At 45.6% G+C, this 18,224-nt stretch overlaps 8 protein-coding genes across 8 annotated transcripts; 4 read left to right on the top strand and 4 right to left on the bottom strand.

Annotated features, from left to right (window-relative positions):
• Positions 1-176: 176 nt before the first annotated feature.
• Positions 177-1,632, bottom strand: PAAG_11704 (hypothetical protein; the record flags this gene model as incomplete). Its single annotated transcript, XM_015847300.1, has 3 exons — positions 177-429; positions 551-792; positions 1,501-1,632. 3 exons carry the CDS (start codon positions 1,630-1,632, stop codon positions 177-179), a joined length of 627 nt encoding a protein of 208 aa, XP_015703089.1.
• Positions 1,633-3,623: 1,991 nt separating this feature from the next.
• Positions 3,624-4,168, bottom strand: PAAG_03130 (vacuolar transporter chaperone 1; the record flags this gene model as incomplete). The annotated part of the gene is made up of 2 exons (XM_002794539.2): positions 3,624-3,976; positions 4,135-4,168. The coding sequence occupies 2 exons, from the start codon at positions 4,166-4,168 to the stop codon at positions 3,624-3,626; spliced, it is 387 nt and encodes a 128-aa protein (XP_002794585.1).
• Positions 4,169-5,287: 1,119 nt separating this feature from the next.
• Positions 5,288-6,109, top strand: PAAG_03129 (hypothetical protein; the record flags this gene model as incomplete). The annotated part of the gene is made up of 4 exons (XM_002794538.2): positions 5,288-5,317; positions 5,425-5,463; positions 5,567-5,641; positions 5,822-6,109. The coding sequence occupies 4 exons, from the start codon at positions 5,288-5,290 to the stop codon at positions 6,107-6,109; spliced, it is 432 nt and encodes a 143-aa protein (XP_002794584.1).
• Positions 6,110-6,779: 670 nt separating this feature from the next.
• On the bottom strand, positions 6,780-8,214 carry PAAG_03128 (target of rapamycin complex subunit LST8; the record flags this gene model as incomplete). Its single annotated transcript, XM_002794537.2, has 5 exons — positions 6,780-7,096; positions 7,151-7,484; positions 7,560-8,055; positions 8,116-8,137; positions 8,193-8,214. The coding sequence occupies 5 exons, from the start codon at positions 8,212-8,214 to the stop codon at positions 6,780-6,782; spliced, it is 1,191 nt and encodes a 396-aa protein (XP_002794583.1).
• Positions 8,215-8,883: 669 nt separating this feature from the next.
• Positions 8,884-11,028, top strand: PAAG_03127 (hypothetical protein; the record flags this gene model as incomplete). The annotated part of the gene is made up of 1 exon (XM_002794536.2): positions 8,884-11,028. One exon carries the CDS (start codon positions 8,884-8,886, stop codon positions 11,026-11,028), a length of 2,145 nt encoding a protein of 714 aa, XP_002794582.1.
• An 843-nt stretch (positions 11,029-11,871) lies between these two features.
• PAAG_03126 (short chain dehydrogenase) lies at positions 11,872-12,398 on the top strand (the record flags this gene model as incomplete). The annotated part of the gene is made up of 3 exons (XM_015844860.1): positions 11,872-11,896; positions 11,972-12,297; positions 12,360-12,398. The coding sequence occupies 3 exons, from the start codon at positions 11,872-11,874 to the stop codon at positions 12,396-12,398; spliced, it is 390 nt and encodes a 129-aa protein (XP_015702066.1).
• A 1,086-nt stretch (positions 12,399-13,484) lies between these two features.
• Positions 13,485-14,391, top strand: PAAG_03125 (N-terminal acetyltransferase A complex catalytic subunit ard1; the record flags this gene model as incomplete). Its single annotated transcript, XM_002794534.1, has 2 exons — positions 13,485-13,815; positions 13,952-14,391. The coding sequence occupies 2 exons, from the start codon at positions 13,485-13,487 to the stop codon at positions 14,389-14,391; spliced, it is 771 nt and encodes a 256-aa protein (XP_002794580.1).
• Positions 14,392-15,443: 1,052 nt separating this feature from the next.
• On the bottom strand, positions 15,444-17,333 carry PAAG_03124 (hypothetical protein; the record flags this gene model as incomplete). The annotated part of the gene is made up of 1 exon (XM_015844859.1): positions 15,444-17,333. The coding sequence occupies one exon, from the start codon at positions 17,331-17,333 to the stop codon at positions 15,444-15,446; it is 1,890 nt and encodes a 629-aa protein (XP_015702065.1).
• Between the last annotated feature and the right edge of the window lie 891 nt (positions 17,334-18,224).

Below are 18,224 nucleotides of genomic sequence, written 5' to 3'. Positions count from 1 at the left end.
GTACGGAAAACGTCTCGGGTAAGATAAAAGGCGGATGGGTGAGGGCACGCCAGGTTGTGGATGTGGCGAAATTAGAAAGAGGCAGGCTCAATCGCGAAATAAATGAGTGAATGACTGTCAGCAGCGAGCAGCTAAGTCGAGGTAGAGGCGGGGAGGGCGGCTTGTGGAGGTCGGGGTTACCCAGGCGCAAAGGGCAACGGAGGGTTGCAGGCTCGGTAGGTAATGCGCTGCGATAACCGGATAGGCGGACAGATTACGTAGGCAGCACAGCCACCGTCCAAGGACCCAAGCTGGTCACTGCTGGTGAGGGTGGTTGTGGCAGACCAAGAGGTAGAGGTAGTGGTAGTAGGTGAGAGATATGGAGAGAGATATCCGGAGTATATCGCAAGAGCTTGCGGGAGGTGTAGGTGTGGGAGGTTGTACTGCAGGCTATGCCGCGTAGAGGCTCAGATGGTTAGGTGTTGCTCCAGGAAAGCGGGAAGGCCTCTCAAGGGACAAGACGGCGTTATTACCGTTCCGAACGTGTCATCGGCTGATACATGGGTCATACAGGGGTAATACAATTAATGCCGATATGGTAAGGGTACTGGTGTCAGTGCTGGTATTACATACGTAGTAAACTAGCGTATCAAACTGTTTCATCCCCGGGATTGGGTTGAGCGTTACCATAACTAAAAACGAAAATGAGGCGAAATATTTTGTCAGCGGATGTACGGGAATTACTAGGTCGGTATGGTCACGCCACCAGAGCGTTCCAAGCTGTCCAGGTGGTATGTAACTACCCCGTAAAGGCTAACCAACTAGTTAGTTAGGGATAATATACCTTAGTAATACGCTGGGACACTCTAACTAGGCGAACTGGTTCTTGGCGGAAGTTATTCGTGTACTATTCAGAGTTCTGGATTCTAGATCCGTTGGTTGGTTTGTACGGCCACTGAATTACATGTGGAGGGTTTGTACGGAGTAATAGTGTGGAGAACTTCTCCATCTATTGGCTGGCCCACTGGAATATGGGACTGTCATTGGTATACGGAGTACGGAGCAGAAAGGCGCAGTTGAAGGGATCTTTCTATATGCGTTCTCACTTTTCCCTTTTTCTTTGAAAGGATAACATTCCAAAGAACGGTAAAGTTGCATAATTTGGATATGACTTGGCAGCAAATATTAACAAAAATGATGCAACGTCACAATGACTGGAGGGAGCTCTGCAGAGACATTATCATCAACCGTTGGGAAATAGGAATTGAATTCAACGATGTCTATCTTCGCCGATACAAACATTCCTAGAGGCATGGAAGAGCAAACAAGGTTGCCCTTTCAGAAACTTAATTTACAAAACTAATACGTAATCGGAGGAGTTCTTAACGTTCGGTACTTGCAGTACAGTATCTGTATCCATATTAGCTTCCCAGCCACAGATGCGGAGATTCAGCCACCAATCTGGAAGCAAAGTCATGTGACCACAACGTCAAAATCGTTCAGTGATATCAAAGGATTCACATTCTCCGGAAAATCTTCCGGAAACTCCTCAACTTGAATGACGGCTGAGAACGCTCTCTTGTGGTATCTAAGTACAGCCTTTGGGAAATCAGCTCCTATTCCCCTCAGCCGCCAGCCAGTAGAACCTGTCATGACGGCTTGGGCAGAAAGATTTAAGGGGGTACGTTCTGTGGAGAAAGAAAAAGCTCTTCAAACATGGATATCGCTATGTAATAGCACTTCTTTGCAAATTGCCAGCCGATGGCTGGATGCTACTTTTTCAGCAGGATTATGCTTGGGAACTTTCATGCCTGAACAGGCTAACAGCCGTGGATATTGCTACAACCCTCGCCAACGCAACAAGTTAACGATTCACTGAGTGAACTTCTAGACTGAGTATCTAATTGAAACAGATGGAAGCATCAACAAGATTGGAGACAACACAATCCATCGCTGGAGACCATTGCTTGGGGAACTCGCAAATCAAGCATGTTAAGTGACTTCCCTGTTGACTGGCAGCCTATTCTGGGGCAGGTTTGTCAAATTCATTCAGGGGTAAGAAATAGTGTGAACTGAATATTGAACTGCTGTTTGGCTGAAGCTTGAAAGGGTAGGTAAATCTTTTCCTTCTCTGTGGAATATGCCCTTCGTTATTCAAGATCCACGGCAATATCGGTCGAATCTGCGTTTGACTATCTTCCGACATTGAAGCTGGTAACAACTTGGTTATCCTGAGAAGAAGGGGGACGTTGAAGAGAGGGCTTTAAAGGCGGCAAGCTAAAGATCTTGGAAGATGGAGATGTGATCATATTTGTATTTTCACCAATGGGTCGATGGATATCATTTGGACGGCCTGCCGATTCTGGCGCTGGAATGGCTGAAATATTTGACTCGATACACCTGTGCCCTTAATATAATCAAAATAAAAGTATGGGAGAAGGTCTATCTGCACCCTGGGCCAACTGGCGCGATTAATATAAACGGGTATCTACCTAGGTAACTATGACTTACTGAATTCCTCTCAGTCCAGTGATGATTCTGACACAAAGTTGTTTGCCGCTTCAAACAGTGAGGGATTTATTCTTTCTTCAATAACCAATAAAAGGCATCCGCCTTAACAGCACCATTGGTGGTATAGTGTGGTATTAATACACTTCCCCAAAATGCAAAAAGCATCTGTAATCTATATCTAGTCTCGGACCTCGAGTCCGAAACCCTAATACGGTCTCCGGACATTTTCGAAGTTGGCCAGCCCCCTCTGACTCAAAATTACTCAGTTAAAGCAATTCAAAAAGCGACCAGGACCTTCTAAGCAGGAGGCTTTATTTTTTTTTTGATTAAGTTGAGTTTCCATGCGTCCACGCGAGGGGGGCATTGTGAAATCTCTCTGTGAGGGGTCCATCTAACCGTCTTGTTACTTTATATCCACGGTTGTCTGAGCAATGTCTTGTGTTTTCAATGCTATTGGCTGGTCTAGCCCGCCATGAAGTTTGTATCAACCATGCTGTTTGTTCTTGTGGTTATGTGGATCTGCCCCGAAGAAAGATAAGGAGATTCCAAAGAATTGGGGATATAAGATCCCCTGAATATTATCGTAGTGGTCTTCAATAACATCTTGCATAGAAGGACCATTATATGGGGATGCCTACAGGGATAAATTTTCTGGCAAATGGTTTCCTTCCCATCTAAATACTTGTGCATATCTTTGACAGCTGTGGAACGGTGCAGATAAGCAGTATTCACGCTCCAGTATATTCTTTAAACTGTTGACAATGATGAAAATTGTAAAAGAGAGGTTTTGTGTATCTGCTAAAGGAAAAACTTGGAATATGCAAGAGGTAACTATACATAGCGCATTGTTTCGCTCTGAGACAATGGTGCAACCAATAAAATAAAAAGATACATATCTAACTCCAAATCAGATATCCCTTGACAAAAGTGGCAAAGGGCAGAAACTATACACAGGGCATAAATAGATACCATATTCTATACACTGGAACAAAATCCGGCATCACATAGCCAATCAAAGATACAGTCCAAAACTTCATATATCTCTACCAAATGCCATGTCAAGCGAGAAGAAAAAAAAAAATACGAGATGCCACCCACGATGACACACACGGTCATCCATAATGTTAATATTTTCAACTCTTCCCCTTCGGCCCCTCCCGAATCCGCAACACAAAGTTCACAATGACAGCCGCAATCAGCGCGATTGCCAATATGGTGGGGCCAAACCTATCATCGAACCCGCCCTGACCTCGCTTCCGGATGCTCTTCGCCCGCCAATGAAACGTTACCAGCGCATATATCATGGCCGCCATGGCCACGAAGGTAAACAGTGAGGCGCTGATTTGGCCAACACGGTCACCGAAGTTGAGAAGCCCCAATGCTAGGCCACCTAGAAGAACAGTGAAGTTGAGCCATGAGAGGAATGTTCGTTCGTTGGCGAAGAAGACTTTTGGTTCGACGCGGGTGGGGATGGCGATGCGTTTGCCTGCTTGGTTCAGGGAGGTTTTGTGTTAGAATGAATTGACAATCTTTAGGAGGCTGGTGCATATATATATATGTCCATGGTACATGTGCGAAAATGCGAGGTGTCATAAAGGGGTAGCTTGTTCAGCTCCAGCAGAGGTAAGATTGACATAAACGTACCAGGACTAGACTGGAGGAGAGGCTGGCTCGACATATTTTAACTTCAATGCACCAGAATATGTGGGTATTTGAAAGCTATGTTTGGTCCAGGAATTAGGTGATAGACGATAAGATAAACAAGAGATATAAACGGCCCAAATAAAACATATACAGGATATATGACAAGAATGGGCTTCCCAGGTGATGTCCCGTCTCTGCTGCGTGAATTGGATGACGGGTGTAATTGTCTCAAGAAGCTCCGGAGAGCTGAGTCTCGAGTGAGTTGAATAGAAAGCTCCGTCATTGTCACGTGAAGGTGAGTTTAATTTTGGTTGGCTGATCTGATGTTGGCTTTAAAGTGACATCATAGGCTCAGACGTCAGAAGGAGCTAAACTGGTATCTAATAGTTGGCAAGCTTAAGAATATTATTTTTTTAAGTGGGTAATTATGGTCAACTATATATGTAACATATCCACCTAACTATTGTGTTATCTCACTTTTGATACCCCTAATTAATCTGGAAGGCGTTGAGTTCCAAGGTCAACATCTTAATCGCAGATTCTGAGTTTGTCAAGGCCAGTCGCGCTAATATTGGCCAATAACGTCTCGTATCGCTCATAAGCGCGGAAATGCAGCGGAGCTAACATTAAACATGGTTTTATATCTTCGACCAAAACAACCTTCGACATGGCTTATAATTAACCATAACAAGCTCCCCCAAATTTAAACTACTTGTCATATCACACATACCTCACACTTCTCTTTCTGCTCTTGACGTTAGCGACTATCATTTCTCATTATCCCTTAACTAACCCTAATCCTAACCTACCCCTGACCCTAGTGTTAAGAACAATAATGTTAAATGAAGATACAATAGTAATATGTGTGGCAGTTATAGGTATAAAATTTATATTTAAATCTTTGTTGTTGTTTTTTTTTTTTTTTTTTTTTTTCTGTAACCACATTCTGTCTTTCCGAGGTTTGCATGGTTGGCTTACCTAAGTTATCTTGAACTGTTTACATCTTCGTGCGCAGACCCACCAGCATGTTATATACAAAAATCAAACCTCTCTTTCCGAAGAATAAAGAAATTATCACTGTCTCATATTGACCAAAAGATAACTTTGTATATGCCAACCAACTTAGCTCCTTTTCATAAATTTCTGAGTAATAATGTTGGGTGAAGCTGCTACGGGTAACCTCGTACGTATGATTCATAGGCTGCTCCTCATGCTGTCAGAGCTTGAGCGGCCGCTTTATGTTCCCCCCTACTTAGTTTTCCATATCCAAGTATTAATTGATATGCATAGCCTGTCCCAACTGCCGACTTGACCAAAATTGCAACTCAGGTATGTCTTTGTCCGGAGAGTTTCAAATAGCCCTGGAGACAATGAAAACAACATTGACGGCGACAAAAATACATGACTGACATCATCATTTGTTGTTAAATAGGCATGCGATTCGGCCCTGCAAAATGTTCAGAGTTACGACCACGAACAGGTTAGCAAATGGAGCTCTCAAATAATTGTACGTTTATCTGTCTGTTGCTGAGCACATTGTACATACATCGACCTCTACCTTCGCTGCTCGTGCCACCCGCCCCTTAACGCCCCCACCAAATCGGACAATGCCTTTCTACCTCCATCTCAAAACCTAAAACGAGCAACTTGCAATTTCATGTGGGATGTTAACCGCCAAAAACAATAGAATGAAGTCCTCCAATCACTCATCCAAGCTACGACGCCTGAAGAGTCCACCCCTACGCCTCCCACCTCACCATACCGCTTCAACGTGAACTGCACAATCATACAACAAGGCGTAGCATCGCCTGAAGCAGCAGAGTCGATAGAAAAAGCTGGGAAACGGGGTATGTATTCTGCATCCGGCGCATACTGGGATGTTAAACTCGATGGGATGTGGACGTTTAAGTATCCAAATGCTGAGGATAAGGGGTTGGATCTGGTTTTGAATATTGTATGGTTTGGGACGAAGTAATAAAATTTGACATATATCTTGTTTCCTGTTTGACCCAAGTGATCCAGGGTCCGATTGACGTTTGATACCTTCTTTTTCATTATTATTTGGTGATTGTGACCGGGGTTTCCCCATGTCTCATCATTTTGTTGGATACTAGCATTATGGGATTTAGGGTGTCAATTTACAGCTAGTTAGGTCGGGTGATGAGAACTCGTAGGGATTGAATGTTGACAGAGGTGTTTGGCTTTTTGACTGGAAGTCTGCTGTCTCCTTATTCATCGAAACTTCGTCATATGCTAACCCTGGGTTAACAAGTGGTACATGTGAAAAGGAGGGAACAAGAAGGGCCAAAATCCATGTGGCAAAATCAAAGCATTATATTGTGTAGCTGATAAAACGTTTCTTGTATCCCAACATAAATACACCATGCGAATTCACATTAATTGCCTCGTTGGTTACGGGCCATGCCGAGGTATGGGAAAGAAAACAAAGGACATTTATCATGACCATTCCGACGCCTCGCTAACAAATGAAATTAGACACAAGAAAATTGTCATGAAAAAAAGAAACAAGTGATCAAATCATCAATATCGTTAGCCGTTATGTTACCCCCCCCCCCAAAAAAAAGTAATATTTCTCTCCGAACACTCTTCGAAATCATTGACGGTGTCACGTTTATATTTCCGTCTTATCGAGGTTCTGAATAGTCGTTCAACGCCACACAAACCGCTCCACGGTGGTGTCCACTATATTGACGAATGATTTGGCCAGATGAAAGCTCCCACAAACGAGCGTAATGGTCACTGGAAACAGTGACAAGGTAGGCTGAATCTGCAGAGAATGCGCAATCCCACACCCACCGTTGATGGTTCGCTAAGGTAGCCTCAAGATATGGGGCATTGGTGTTGGGATCTATGGGCGCATCGGACGGGGTAGGAAACAGGTTCGTCGAGCCGTTGGTGTCCGTAAGGGGTTGATTACCCTTCGATGGATCCAGGAATATGTCTAGGGTACGGATTAGCGACGTCCAAAAAATATATGCACCAGTTGAAGAAATACCATCACGAATACCATCACGAGAAGCGCCATGTTGGCCGTTTGTAATGGGTCTCGAGTCTGTTGCTGCCGCTGTCGAACCCTTGGGTTGTGATTTCTCATTGTCTATCTCTCCATCTGCCCCTTGTGTCGTTTCATCAGTATCCCTGGGCTGCCCATAGGCCGGATCGAGCGACCAAACTTTGGCAGTATGATCTGCTGAACATGTGGCGAGGTGCTTGACATCCGGAGAAAGTAGAACTCGGGTGAGGTAGTCCTTATGCGCCTGGAATGTGATGAATGGTACGATTTTAGTGAGATCCCGATCCTGGATCATCCGCCAGAGATATACATTTCCCTAACGTTCATGTCCCAAATTAGAATAAAATTTACCTTTTGTTTTCACAGGAAAGAGGGCAGGGAAAGCAGATACCTTGTTGTTGCCTGCGCACAATAAAGAACCATCACTTGCAACGCTTACGCTCGCCATGGCAACATCTTCCTCAGGTTGAAGTTGGTGAGTGCATTTACTCTCACCCAAGTCCCAGACCCGAACAAAGCCGGCACGATCGCATGTTATCAGCTCTCCTTGGTTGGGGTGAATTACGACATCATTGACCGGTGCCTGGTGTACATAATTTCGCTGCAGGGTCCCAATGCGCGTGTCCCATACTTTTACTGTCCCGTCTTCCGAACTCGTGACCATCCATTTGCCTTCACAATGAAATGCAACACCAGTGACATTGTTGGTATGGCCATCGAAGCTCATAACGGGGTTTGGGTTGGTGGACTTGATATCGTAAAGCTTCACATTGTCCCGCCCCGCAGCTGCGACATAACGCTTGTCTGGAGTGATACATAGGCGGTTTACCTGGGAGTCTGAGTGCTGGATTGTTCGCGAGCAAATGCCAGAAAGGGCCTCCCAAAACCTATCGCAGTGGGGTTAACTTCCCCACAAGTCAATCGGTTGAGGAATGCTTAGGTCTTACCGGATTGTATGGTCATACCCAGCTGAGGTCAAAACATCAGCTGCTATTCCAAAGGGGTGAAACCAACACCAACTTACCAGTACAGAGAATAACGCTCATCTTGCTCTTAGGGAGGAATAGCTATTATATTAAGGAGAATACCTAATGGTAGAAATAAGACGACAGCGAAACACCTCTTGGTAACATTTGTTATTCGTTCAATCCGTGTGGACCATGTCCTGTTAGACGCTCAAATCATTTGTCCCCGAGAGAGCTGCACGTGATGACGCTGACGTAATTCAGACAACCAGTGACGCATTTCCCAAAATAGTTAGACTCGATTGTGATATCCAAAAAATTTAGGTAAAAATCGCGGACAACTTCATTTGTTTGTTGCTTTGCATTTTGCGGGTTCTATGATACAAGACATAGGTGCTTGTCAAGATGTGTTCTGCCAAGTTTATTCTTCTTCCATAGGAAACAATTGTCTCTGAAATTTGGTGGATGATCAGTTAGACTATTTCTTGAGGTTTGGTAAGTCTGCTGTCATCAGAATCCGCCATCTCTGGTTGATATCAGGTCTCAGACGTGCTTTATCTTCGATTACTTGCTGGCTAGTGGTTTGATTGATTTCAATTAAGCTCCTTCTAGTTGTTGAGCGTAGGCTTTCCATCCCTCAAGAGAATGGATCGTCTTAATTGTGGCTTAGAAGGTATTTATGCTTCTTCATACAGCTCATCTATTTCTGCTCCACAAAATACCCAAGATCTTTCTTCTTGTTGGCCCGTTATGAATCAAGCTCCAGGGCTCACACATCTCCCTGGATCACACCTACAGCAGGCTCGTCCAGTTAGTCCTGAGAAGACGTCAGTTTCCGAGGCAGGTGACCAGCCTTCGGCTGCCTCGGATGCCCCACCTCGACAACAAAGCCCCGATAGCTTGTTTGCATACGAGGGAATCCCGGTCGAACAGCCATGGGGAAACCAGTTTATGGATAGCCTATACTCCGATGGGTCCCTTCTCTCCTATGATGTTGGGCAGAATACGTCAGCATCAACAAAACATAGAATCGAAACTGGGCCAGTTCACGGCAATGAAACCCTAGCACTTGAAGCTGCTTTAGGAACAGAGGATATCCCGAACCCCAAGCCTGTGACTCCAACCGGGAATCAACATGGCCATGATATCAAGTCCGGGAAGAGATCGCTTGATGAGGTCGAAAACTTGTCTTATCTCTCCGACAACCAGAATGGTAATGATACACGCCCTTCGAAGATGCAGCACATTGAGAGAAATTCCTCATCTCGTGAAATCTCACATCCTTCGACGGTTACGTCTGTTTATCTCGAGCTTGAGAACGACCAGCCAACCGATGTTTCCGCCTTCCCTCCCTATTTTCAATTCCCAGAACTTCCCGAGATCCCTGGCTTGTGGTCGTCTTTCGAACTCCCTGGGAGGTGTGACTTTAATCCTCTAAATGCGAATAGATCTACTGACAGCAGTGGCTCGCGCGATGCCAGTTTTCCTCCTTCCACCCAACTTCAAACGACCATACCACACCATGATCAAATTGCTAGGCTTGATGAAAGTCCTAGCAATTCTGGGCAGATAAGCAGTCCTGAAGATGGACAGATGATTGGTTCGGAATCGGAAACCACTATTAGTACGTCTTGTTCATCGAATCGTTCTTCCATGACATCGTTATCAATAGATCAGCATGAAATTTGCACCTCTGATAGCGTCCAACCGTCCCTGGACAGACTGAATGGGTCCCATCCTGAAAGAGAGCTCCTCCAGGATTCTCTATTTGGCGATGGAACGTTTCCAATTGATACTTTTCTAGCGGAAGAGGTCTCCAAAGACAACGATACTCAGCATTCAGAGGGGGCCTGTCCTGTACAGAATAAATCCGCCTATATCCAATTTGTCGAAAACGATATCACCAAAAACTTCAACCTTGGACCAGAGGATATACTTGCTAGCCAATACCGAGAGATTTTCAGTCACGTCCCAAAACCAGAACAGTACATTTCCCCGTACCCCAAAATATGCGGACCCCTAGGTTATTTTCCTTCTACCCCGGCGCTACACACTAGGTGTATTGAGGTTGCTCCCGAAGATGTGGCGAAACAGCTTCAGGAATACCACCGGAAGCTCCAAAAGGCTACGTCCGAACGATCCAGGTACAAAAATGCGTGGATTGAATGGAAGACAGTAGATCCTGCTACTGGGAAGAACAAGGAGCAGAAGTTGAAGGATGAGCCATTTCGACTAAAGCGCTCTCTAATGGCCCAGGAAAGAAAATCTGAAGCATTTAAAAAAGAAAATGAGCACTGGCGCAGTCAATTCAGCAATCTCGCTTTGGCATATAATGAACTAGTCCAACATTTGAACATGCTTCAGGCCTCCCAGATCCCTCAACATTTGACAGTAGTTGCCCAGCCTCACCCAGGACACCCAACGCCTGTGCCATCGCCACAACCAGAACATGGTACCGCTAATTTATCCGTTCATCCGCCACCAGATCCCCAAACACCAGCTCGGCCGACCTCGCAACTGGCACCTGTCACGATTGATTCAACCGATGATGAACCCAGCAACCAGAATACCAACAATCCAACTTCCCCTCCATCGGATCGAGAGGAGCGTTCCAGAATTCATCGGTCTGAAGAACTGCGAAATGCTCTGCTTCGCAAGGAATACCAATGGCTCGGTAATAAAAGACATAAGTACAGGCCTATATTGCCAGCAATACCATGTTCTGGTCACGGCTCGAGGCCAGAATCGACGAGTGGATCGCACAGAAATCTACCTATGCCAAACCCTTCTAAACCGCCGAACAAGTCCACTGGAACTTCTACCTTCGATCACCCTGAAAATTCAAGGATGTTGATAGAGAGAGCTTCACGTGAATCTAATGCCGAGGACGATTAATTGGCACAAATGTTGGATACAGAACTTGATGGTTCTGGACGGGCGGAAGGCTGATCTATATTGTCAAGCATGTTCTGTCCGATTGTGTTTTTTCGTTTTAACCTGCAAAGTTTTGTGATACATTTTTGGCGTTTGATATTCTTAGCCTTTTTTCCTTATTATCTCGCATTAGATACCAATGTTTCCCCTTTACCCTTCTTCTTTTTTCCTTTTTACATCGGATACTCTTAAGTATTATTTTTTCCTTGACTATTCCTACACCTTGTCCCATCTCCAGAGGCCCTTGTGTAAGTTGTGAATTGCTACACGATAACAAATATACTTCAACAACCACATACCTCAATGAATTGCCGTTAATATCCTCTCTTACTAAGCAAACAAGTTCCATCCTGGGCGTTTCATGGTTTGTCAATTCCACTATGTGAAATCTCCAGGTTTCCGAAGAATAAAGCAATGCTAGGGTCGTGTATAATTCGATAGAGGTGAGAAAATAAGATTGATCCTTAGCAAGCGCGCCATTAATAAGTATCTCTTTAAACGGGCTTCGTCGAATCTAGTTGAAAACCGATAAAGGGAGCCCATGATACCAGCAGAAGCAGTCATAACGGGGGGTGGAGCTGGCGATATCGCCGGGCCATTGCCGTTAAACTCGCAACGTCACACACGATTGTGTGGCTCCAGTCGATATCGACGGAAAAAACAAAAGCGAACGAACTTACTACCACGCTTAGCAAGAGAAAGGATGAAAATAGAGGACCGTAAAATAATGACAAATTTTACCCCTTAACCTGCGACATCACGGATCCCGCCCAAGTGGCCCAGCTAGCCCTAAGAGTCCTTGCCATGGATGGCGACGTGTACACCCCTGGTCAACTCCGCCGGCGCCATCATATTCCGACTCGCTGGGCCCCAATGACCCTGAAACTCTGATAGCACGAAACAGCCGTGAAATTAGACACCTCGTTCTTTTTCTTCCGTGCTTTTATCAACTCCCTCAAAAGCGCCAGACGCAGGGGCGTTGTCAACATAGCTTCCGTCAACGGCCTGGTCTTGTTCATCTTAACTCGATCTATTGCAGTTGAGTATGCGCAGTTTGGCATCAGGGCGGATGCCGTCGCTTCTGGGACTGTGAAGACGCAGGTCTGGGCGGGGCGTGTTAAAGCTAATCCCCAAGTTTTTGAGGAAGTTATACAGTGGTACCCGTTGAAATGGGCGGTTGATCCCCTGGGCGTTGCTGATGCTGTGGCGTTTCTTAGTAATAAAGAATTGGTTAGCTCCTGTTACTGGGGTATGTCTTCCTGTTCATGGCGGGTTGATGGCGGGCCAGACAGCGGTTGCAGAGATCGTTTTCGCAGTATGGTGATTATTAGGAATTTGGGGGAGTTCAGGTTTAGAGGTTCGGTATTTTGTTATCAAGCACAGCATTTGGGATATCTTAATTGCTAAGGCGGGAAGGGGTATCATTTCTCTATTGAGTTTCCGGCGCTATGTAATGATATATTTATCAACTTCCGGAAATTTTCCGTCTACGTGAGTTACCACGGGGCAGCTACATGCTAAGATGTTGCGGATATGTAGGGAAAATCGGAGTACAGAGCCGACTGTATCCACATGAACGCCAGCATACCAGTGCCCTAATTTAGCATGGATATTGAATTCACTGCCTTGGTCGTGATGACTATTTTGAAAACAGTGAAGATAACTGTTGCAAGGATGGAGGCGGCTGCCGTTGTGAAAAACGTGAGGAATGTGAAGAGCAAAATAGGGATGAGAAGCCTTTGCGGGATTGCTCTCTGCTCGGATGTGTGGAGGTTAAGTTAGGAAACATGCAAAGGAATATTACAACGGCAGAGACGACGAATAAACTGCGCCACTATGCGGACAATATCCATGGCACGAACAATATCGGTTGGCAGAGCGACTGTATATATATATATATATAGTTAGTTATTGGAGAGTTGGTATTTCACGGACATGGAGGGGCAATGGAGTTGAGCGGAACTTTCCCCCGAAATACTGTATTAAAATAGGATAATTAGATACCAGTTGAAAACTCCACACAGGCTCCTAATGCTGACACACAACCGCGACGAATGTCTGTTGGTGCCGTAGACAGGTTGTCATAAATAAATTCGCTGCTTATATATCACATTAAATTTTAAGGTTCGTAGTTAACTTAATTTAACCCTTAACCCACGCGAGCGAAACCCTAAAATAACGGCATGGGTTGGGTATGTATATTTTTCTCACGTGGTTTAGTTTAGTTACATAACTTACAGCTCTGATAAACTACTGTTGATCATCCAATGTTACCTCCGCAAAGTCTGAAATATCAGCCAGCCTTCGCCAGCACTTCTACAGGCGCAACTGCATCAAAATATACCGAGCGCCCCTCCCAACTGTCTGCAACGTCTGGCAGACATAGGGAAAGAAACATATATACTATATAACGAAAAATGGTCGACATCGTCCCCCTCTCTTCGTACCCCTCCTACATCTCTCTTCTCCCCTCCATCCAGACCTGCAACATCACAAATCTCCCTGAAAACTACTTCCTCAAATATTACCTCTATCATGCCCTCTCATGGCCGCAGCTGAGCTTCGTTGCTGTCGTGCGACCCAAACACAACAGCCCAAAAAACGAGTACCCCAAGGTGGTTGGGTATGTGCTCGCGAAGATGGAAGAAGAGCCCACGGACGGCATTGCTCACGGCCACATTACCAGCCTTAGTGTTATGAGAACGCATAGACGATTAGGGATTGCGGAGCGGTTGATGAAGATGAGTCGTATGTGTGTTTTTTTATTTTATTTTATTTTTTTATTTATGATATATATATATATTTCATCATCTCTCCGTCAATAGGTTAGCTGCATACATACAATTTGCCTAACGTGATCAATTTCTTTTGAAATGGTTTGTAGAGCGCGCTATGGCTGAATCACACCGGGCTGAATACGTTTCACTTCACGTCCGTGTCTCCAATAACGCTGCCCTCCGTCTCTATCGCGACACGTTGGGGTTCGAGATCGAGAAGATCGAGGCTAAATACTACGCTGATGGCGAAGATGCTTATGCCATGAGGATGGATCTACGGCCGCTATGGATGAAGGAGGACCGCAAGGAGAATAATGATGGTCGAAAACAAGCTTCTAACACTGCGTCGCGCAAGACTGAGAGTGATGCGAATGCCGATTCCGCTGCCAACGACGATGGTCATCCTGACGAGGGAGAGGAGGTTGGCGAGATGGGGAAAAATGGCGGAGAAATGGAGAAAAAGGAGAAGGAAAGGGTCTTTCGGGTTAAAGTGGGGAGAGCGCTAGGCGTGGGTGATCTTGTGGAGAGGAATGAGACCGTGCGGTGAGGTATCATGTGGGTTGATAGTGTGACTGATGAATTATGAGAGGGTGGATTATTCTGCTCGTCATCGAGGAAAAACAAAAAGATGACTGGTGATGATGTATTTATTCAGCATCCTAGCTGGGGTTTTGGCACAGAAATTGCTGTTGAAAATTTTGCAAAATGGTAGTGCCAGCCTTAATTACCTTGGATAAATCAGCAGTTCTTCCAAGCCGGCAACACACACACACACACACACACACACACACACATATATATATATATATATACAATCTCTATCTTTCTCTCTCCCTGTTTATTACATTCGAAGTGGGTGATTGCAATATGTATTAAACACAACGTGAGCTATGCAATTGACAGAATTACAATATATCAATTTGAGTGAGAATAAAAAACATGAACTAAAAGCATGTACATTTTGTAATCATATCTTTTAGTCTCAATAATTTTCATAAAATTCTCATCTTCTGATTAGTGCCTGCAACAATATTCATGAATATACTTCAACCGAAACTGAGGATTAGAATTAAGTCTCTGGTATCTTGCTAGTATTATATGAATGAAAGTATGCACAGTTCTTGATATGATAAAAGAGATGTCATTTACATACTGCTCACTAAATTTTCTAAACGGTTGAACCATGTTTATATATATTGGGAAACTGAATCACCCTATTGCTGATAAAAAGAAAAGAAAAGAAAAGAAAGAAGGTTTTATATAAGTGGAGGCCGGGATAAAAATTGAAGTGCCGGCGTGGCGAGGACTCGTGCTTCCGGAATAGCTTCGACGCTAAAGGCTGATGATATCTGACAGTGTGTGATGAATAACAGAGAAATCTGTAAAGCTGATAAAATTGTGAAGGTAACTTGAACATGAACATCTTGCTCACAGGAGAGAAGGCATTTTCCTCAATTTTGTAGGTGGGCAATGAAGCAATACTGGGAAAAAGGAATAAGGCGGGGGTCATGACGGATGTATCGCGGAGAAAAACGAGGTTACATTTTAACGTGAGGCATATCAACACCACTAATCTCAACATTCGCCCGGAAAATGTCCTTAAGACTTACACTTCCTTTTTCCTTCATTCTTCTTCCTCTGCTTCTTCTTTTCTCTCCTGGCTTCCTTTCTCCTCTGTCGCCTTTGGCGCAATATCTCTTTCTTCTCGTTTCTAATCTGCGAAACCAAAGCGCGGAATTCCTTCTTGGTGTTTCGTATATTCTGTTTCAGGACGACTTGAGCTTCCTTGGTTTCCATATCACCGGTGGTGCTGTTGCTAGAGTTACGTGCAGCTGCCCATGGTGGAAATTTATGGACGTTGGAGCTGTGGTTTCTTTTCTTGCAGTAGCGGAACTGCTTGTACGCCGTTCTAAGCATACGGAGTTCCTGGCGGAGGGAATTGACATCCGGACGGTGCGCCACCACCAGAGCGCTGTTTTGACTCTGTTCGTGTTTCCGCCGAATGCTACGGATCTTCTCTCTGAATTCTGCAAAGCCTACAGCATGTCTGTCGGAGGATGAAGATTGAGAGGACGGGAATGAGGAATCCGAATCTGAAGACGATGATGGAGATGACGATGACGAAGAAGATGACGAAGACGAGGAGGATGAAGATAACGTTGATGAGACGGATGCGTTCCGCTGACGCTGAAGCTGTCCTGTGCGTCCATTTTGCCGACGGCTTTCCCATCCAACCCATGGATGTCCATAGCCAGCATAGCCAGCATAGCCGCGAGTGCAACAGTGATCAAACTGGCTGGGGTTATGGCGTGCCGATGGGCCGCTGTGCGGAAAACCATGGTGATGATGCTTGTTCGCGAAGGAGCCCCAGGGATGTGTCCTGTGGAATCCGAGACCTCGCCCCATGCTTCCAAGCCACTTCGCTTGCTTTTCTATGAATTCACCTTTAGCCTTGGCCTGCTCTTCGACCACCCGGCCATACTTCTGGCTGCATTTCTCTACCCGCTTCCCATGCACAGTTGCCTGTTCGCCGACCCATTGGCCGTATTGTTCGGCACGTTCACTAAACTGAGTGGCCCAGTTCACGATGGCACCTGTAATTCCAAATGATGGGGCGGATTTGGAGTCATATGCGCTGTGGCCCGCCATTCCGCAATTGCGATACCGAGTTGGATACGGGATCGAAGTGGATCCCTGCGCAGTGACTATGCTGACTTCTGGGGTAAGAACAGAGTTACTGTTCGAATGGCCCGCTACCGGGCAACGAGGGTTTGAGTATTGTGCTGGAAATGCAGGGGTCGTTCCGGTCCGGACAAGACTGGATCCATCCATGGAAGGTCCACTCCGTACAGGCAATGACCTCACAGCTGAGGGATAACACTTTGGACACAGATGTGTTGGGGGTGGGGAACCCGTGGATGAAACATAGATACAGAGAATTCTAACCGATCTGGGTGCAAAAAAGCACTGGTTCCACTCGGAGATGACTGCGTATATCCTTGCTTGGCGCCCGTCGTCACCTTCCTGCGCACAGTCCTTGCGATCGCGCTCGATCTCAGCACGAAGCTTTCGGGGTAGATGAGGCTGGCTACCTGCGGGAGCCAGATGGGTGGGGAATAGGTAGTTGAGGAATGTGTTCCAGTCATGCTGGGTGATTTCGGTAGAGCGAGGCCGCAGACATTTAGGAAAACGCTGGTAGTCTTTCGATTGGCTTCGGGGATAGATTGTGAGCATATGTTCGAGAACTGGCTCCAGTGACTCAACTTGGTGAGGGAGTGATGGAGCCCGCTCCCTAAAGTATGGAACTGCAGATATAAAGTTAGGAGGTACTAAGCTGCCATAGGATGGGATTTGAATATCATTGTCATCAAAGGGCGGCTCTGCTGCATCTGCTGTTGTGGCAGATTCAATGCTTGAAGCTGGGGTGAGCGGGTCAATGGGGTTATAGGGAGGCGGCGCTTCGTCCGGGATGTCGAGGTTGGAAGCCATCCCAATGGCCTCGCTCAAGGCTTAAATGGGGAAATAAAATAGTCGTTAACTATGCTGAACGGAAGAGTTTGAACATCAGATGTTCAGCAATTACTTTGAAAGTAGATTGCAGCCTGTCGAGCTGGACAAGAGAACTCTAACGGGGACAGCCAGACCAAGCGCTATATTTATTACTCCGCACTGCAGTCAAAGCTTCCCGCATCTTCTGCACGGCATTCTTTGGCTTCGCCCACTCGCTGACATCAGCCCTGCGAAACTAGGCAGCGACTTTGATTTACTCGGAGACAATATCCCGGGCGAACCCCGAATGCTAATGCGCCAATTGCAAAACCCCCTCAGGACAGGAGAACTCGATTGGTCACCTTTTCTTCAGTTGAAGGGCAACGCTGCGTCGTCAAAGCGAATCATTTCGCCTTCATTTGGGCGTAGATAGCTAACCTACCGACGAATCTACGATTGACGGTCCATGGACAACTTTGCAGGAACTATAGTCATAAAATGCCACAATCTCTTTTTGCGATTCGCAACCAAAAATCAAGCATGTCGGCGAAAAATCGTGGAAATCTTTCATTAACCATATCCCCCACCTTCTAACTAGTTATCAGCGGTAGCTGACACAGCTTCGGACCCACACCCCCCAGATGGCATCAAGGGAGGTTGGTACTTGAATTGGGGAACCGTCGTGATATCATTTCAAACTACATTTAACTATTTCAATTACATACCACAAGGAGCCACGATTCCTAAATTGTCAACTCTGTAGTATATAAATAAGCGACCTGACACACCACTGAATCTTACAATCCAGCGAATTGTATATCATTTTTGGGGATACGGCGCCCCACCACCTCGTTCCGAGATTCATTGAGCCCCAATGGATAATTTCAAGAG

Source organism: Paracoccidioides lutzii, assembly GCF_000150705.2.
Source record: "Paracoccidioides lutzii Pb01 unplaced genomic scaffold supercont2.8, whole genome shotgun sequence".
NCBI classification, from domain to species: Eukaryota; Fungi; Ascomycota; class Eurotiomycetes; order Onygenales; family Ajellomycetaceae; genus Paracoccidioides; species Paracoccidioides lutzii.
Note: the sequence above shows the minus strand (reverse complement) of the source record. Positions and strands in the feature narration are given on the sequence as shown.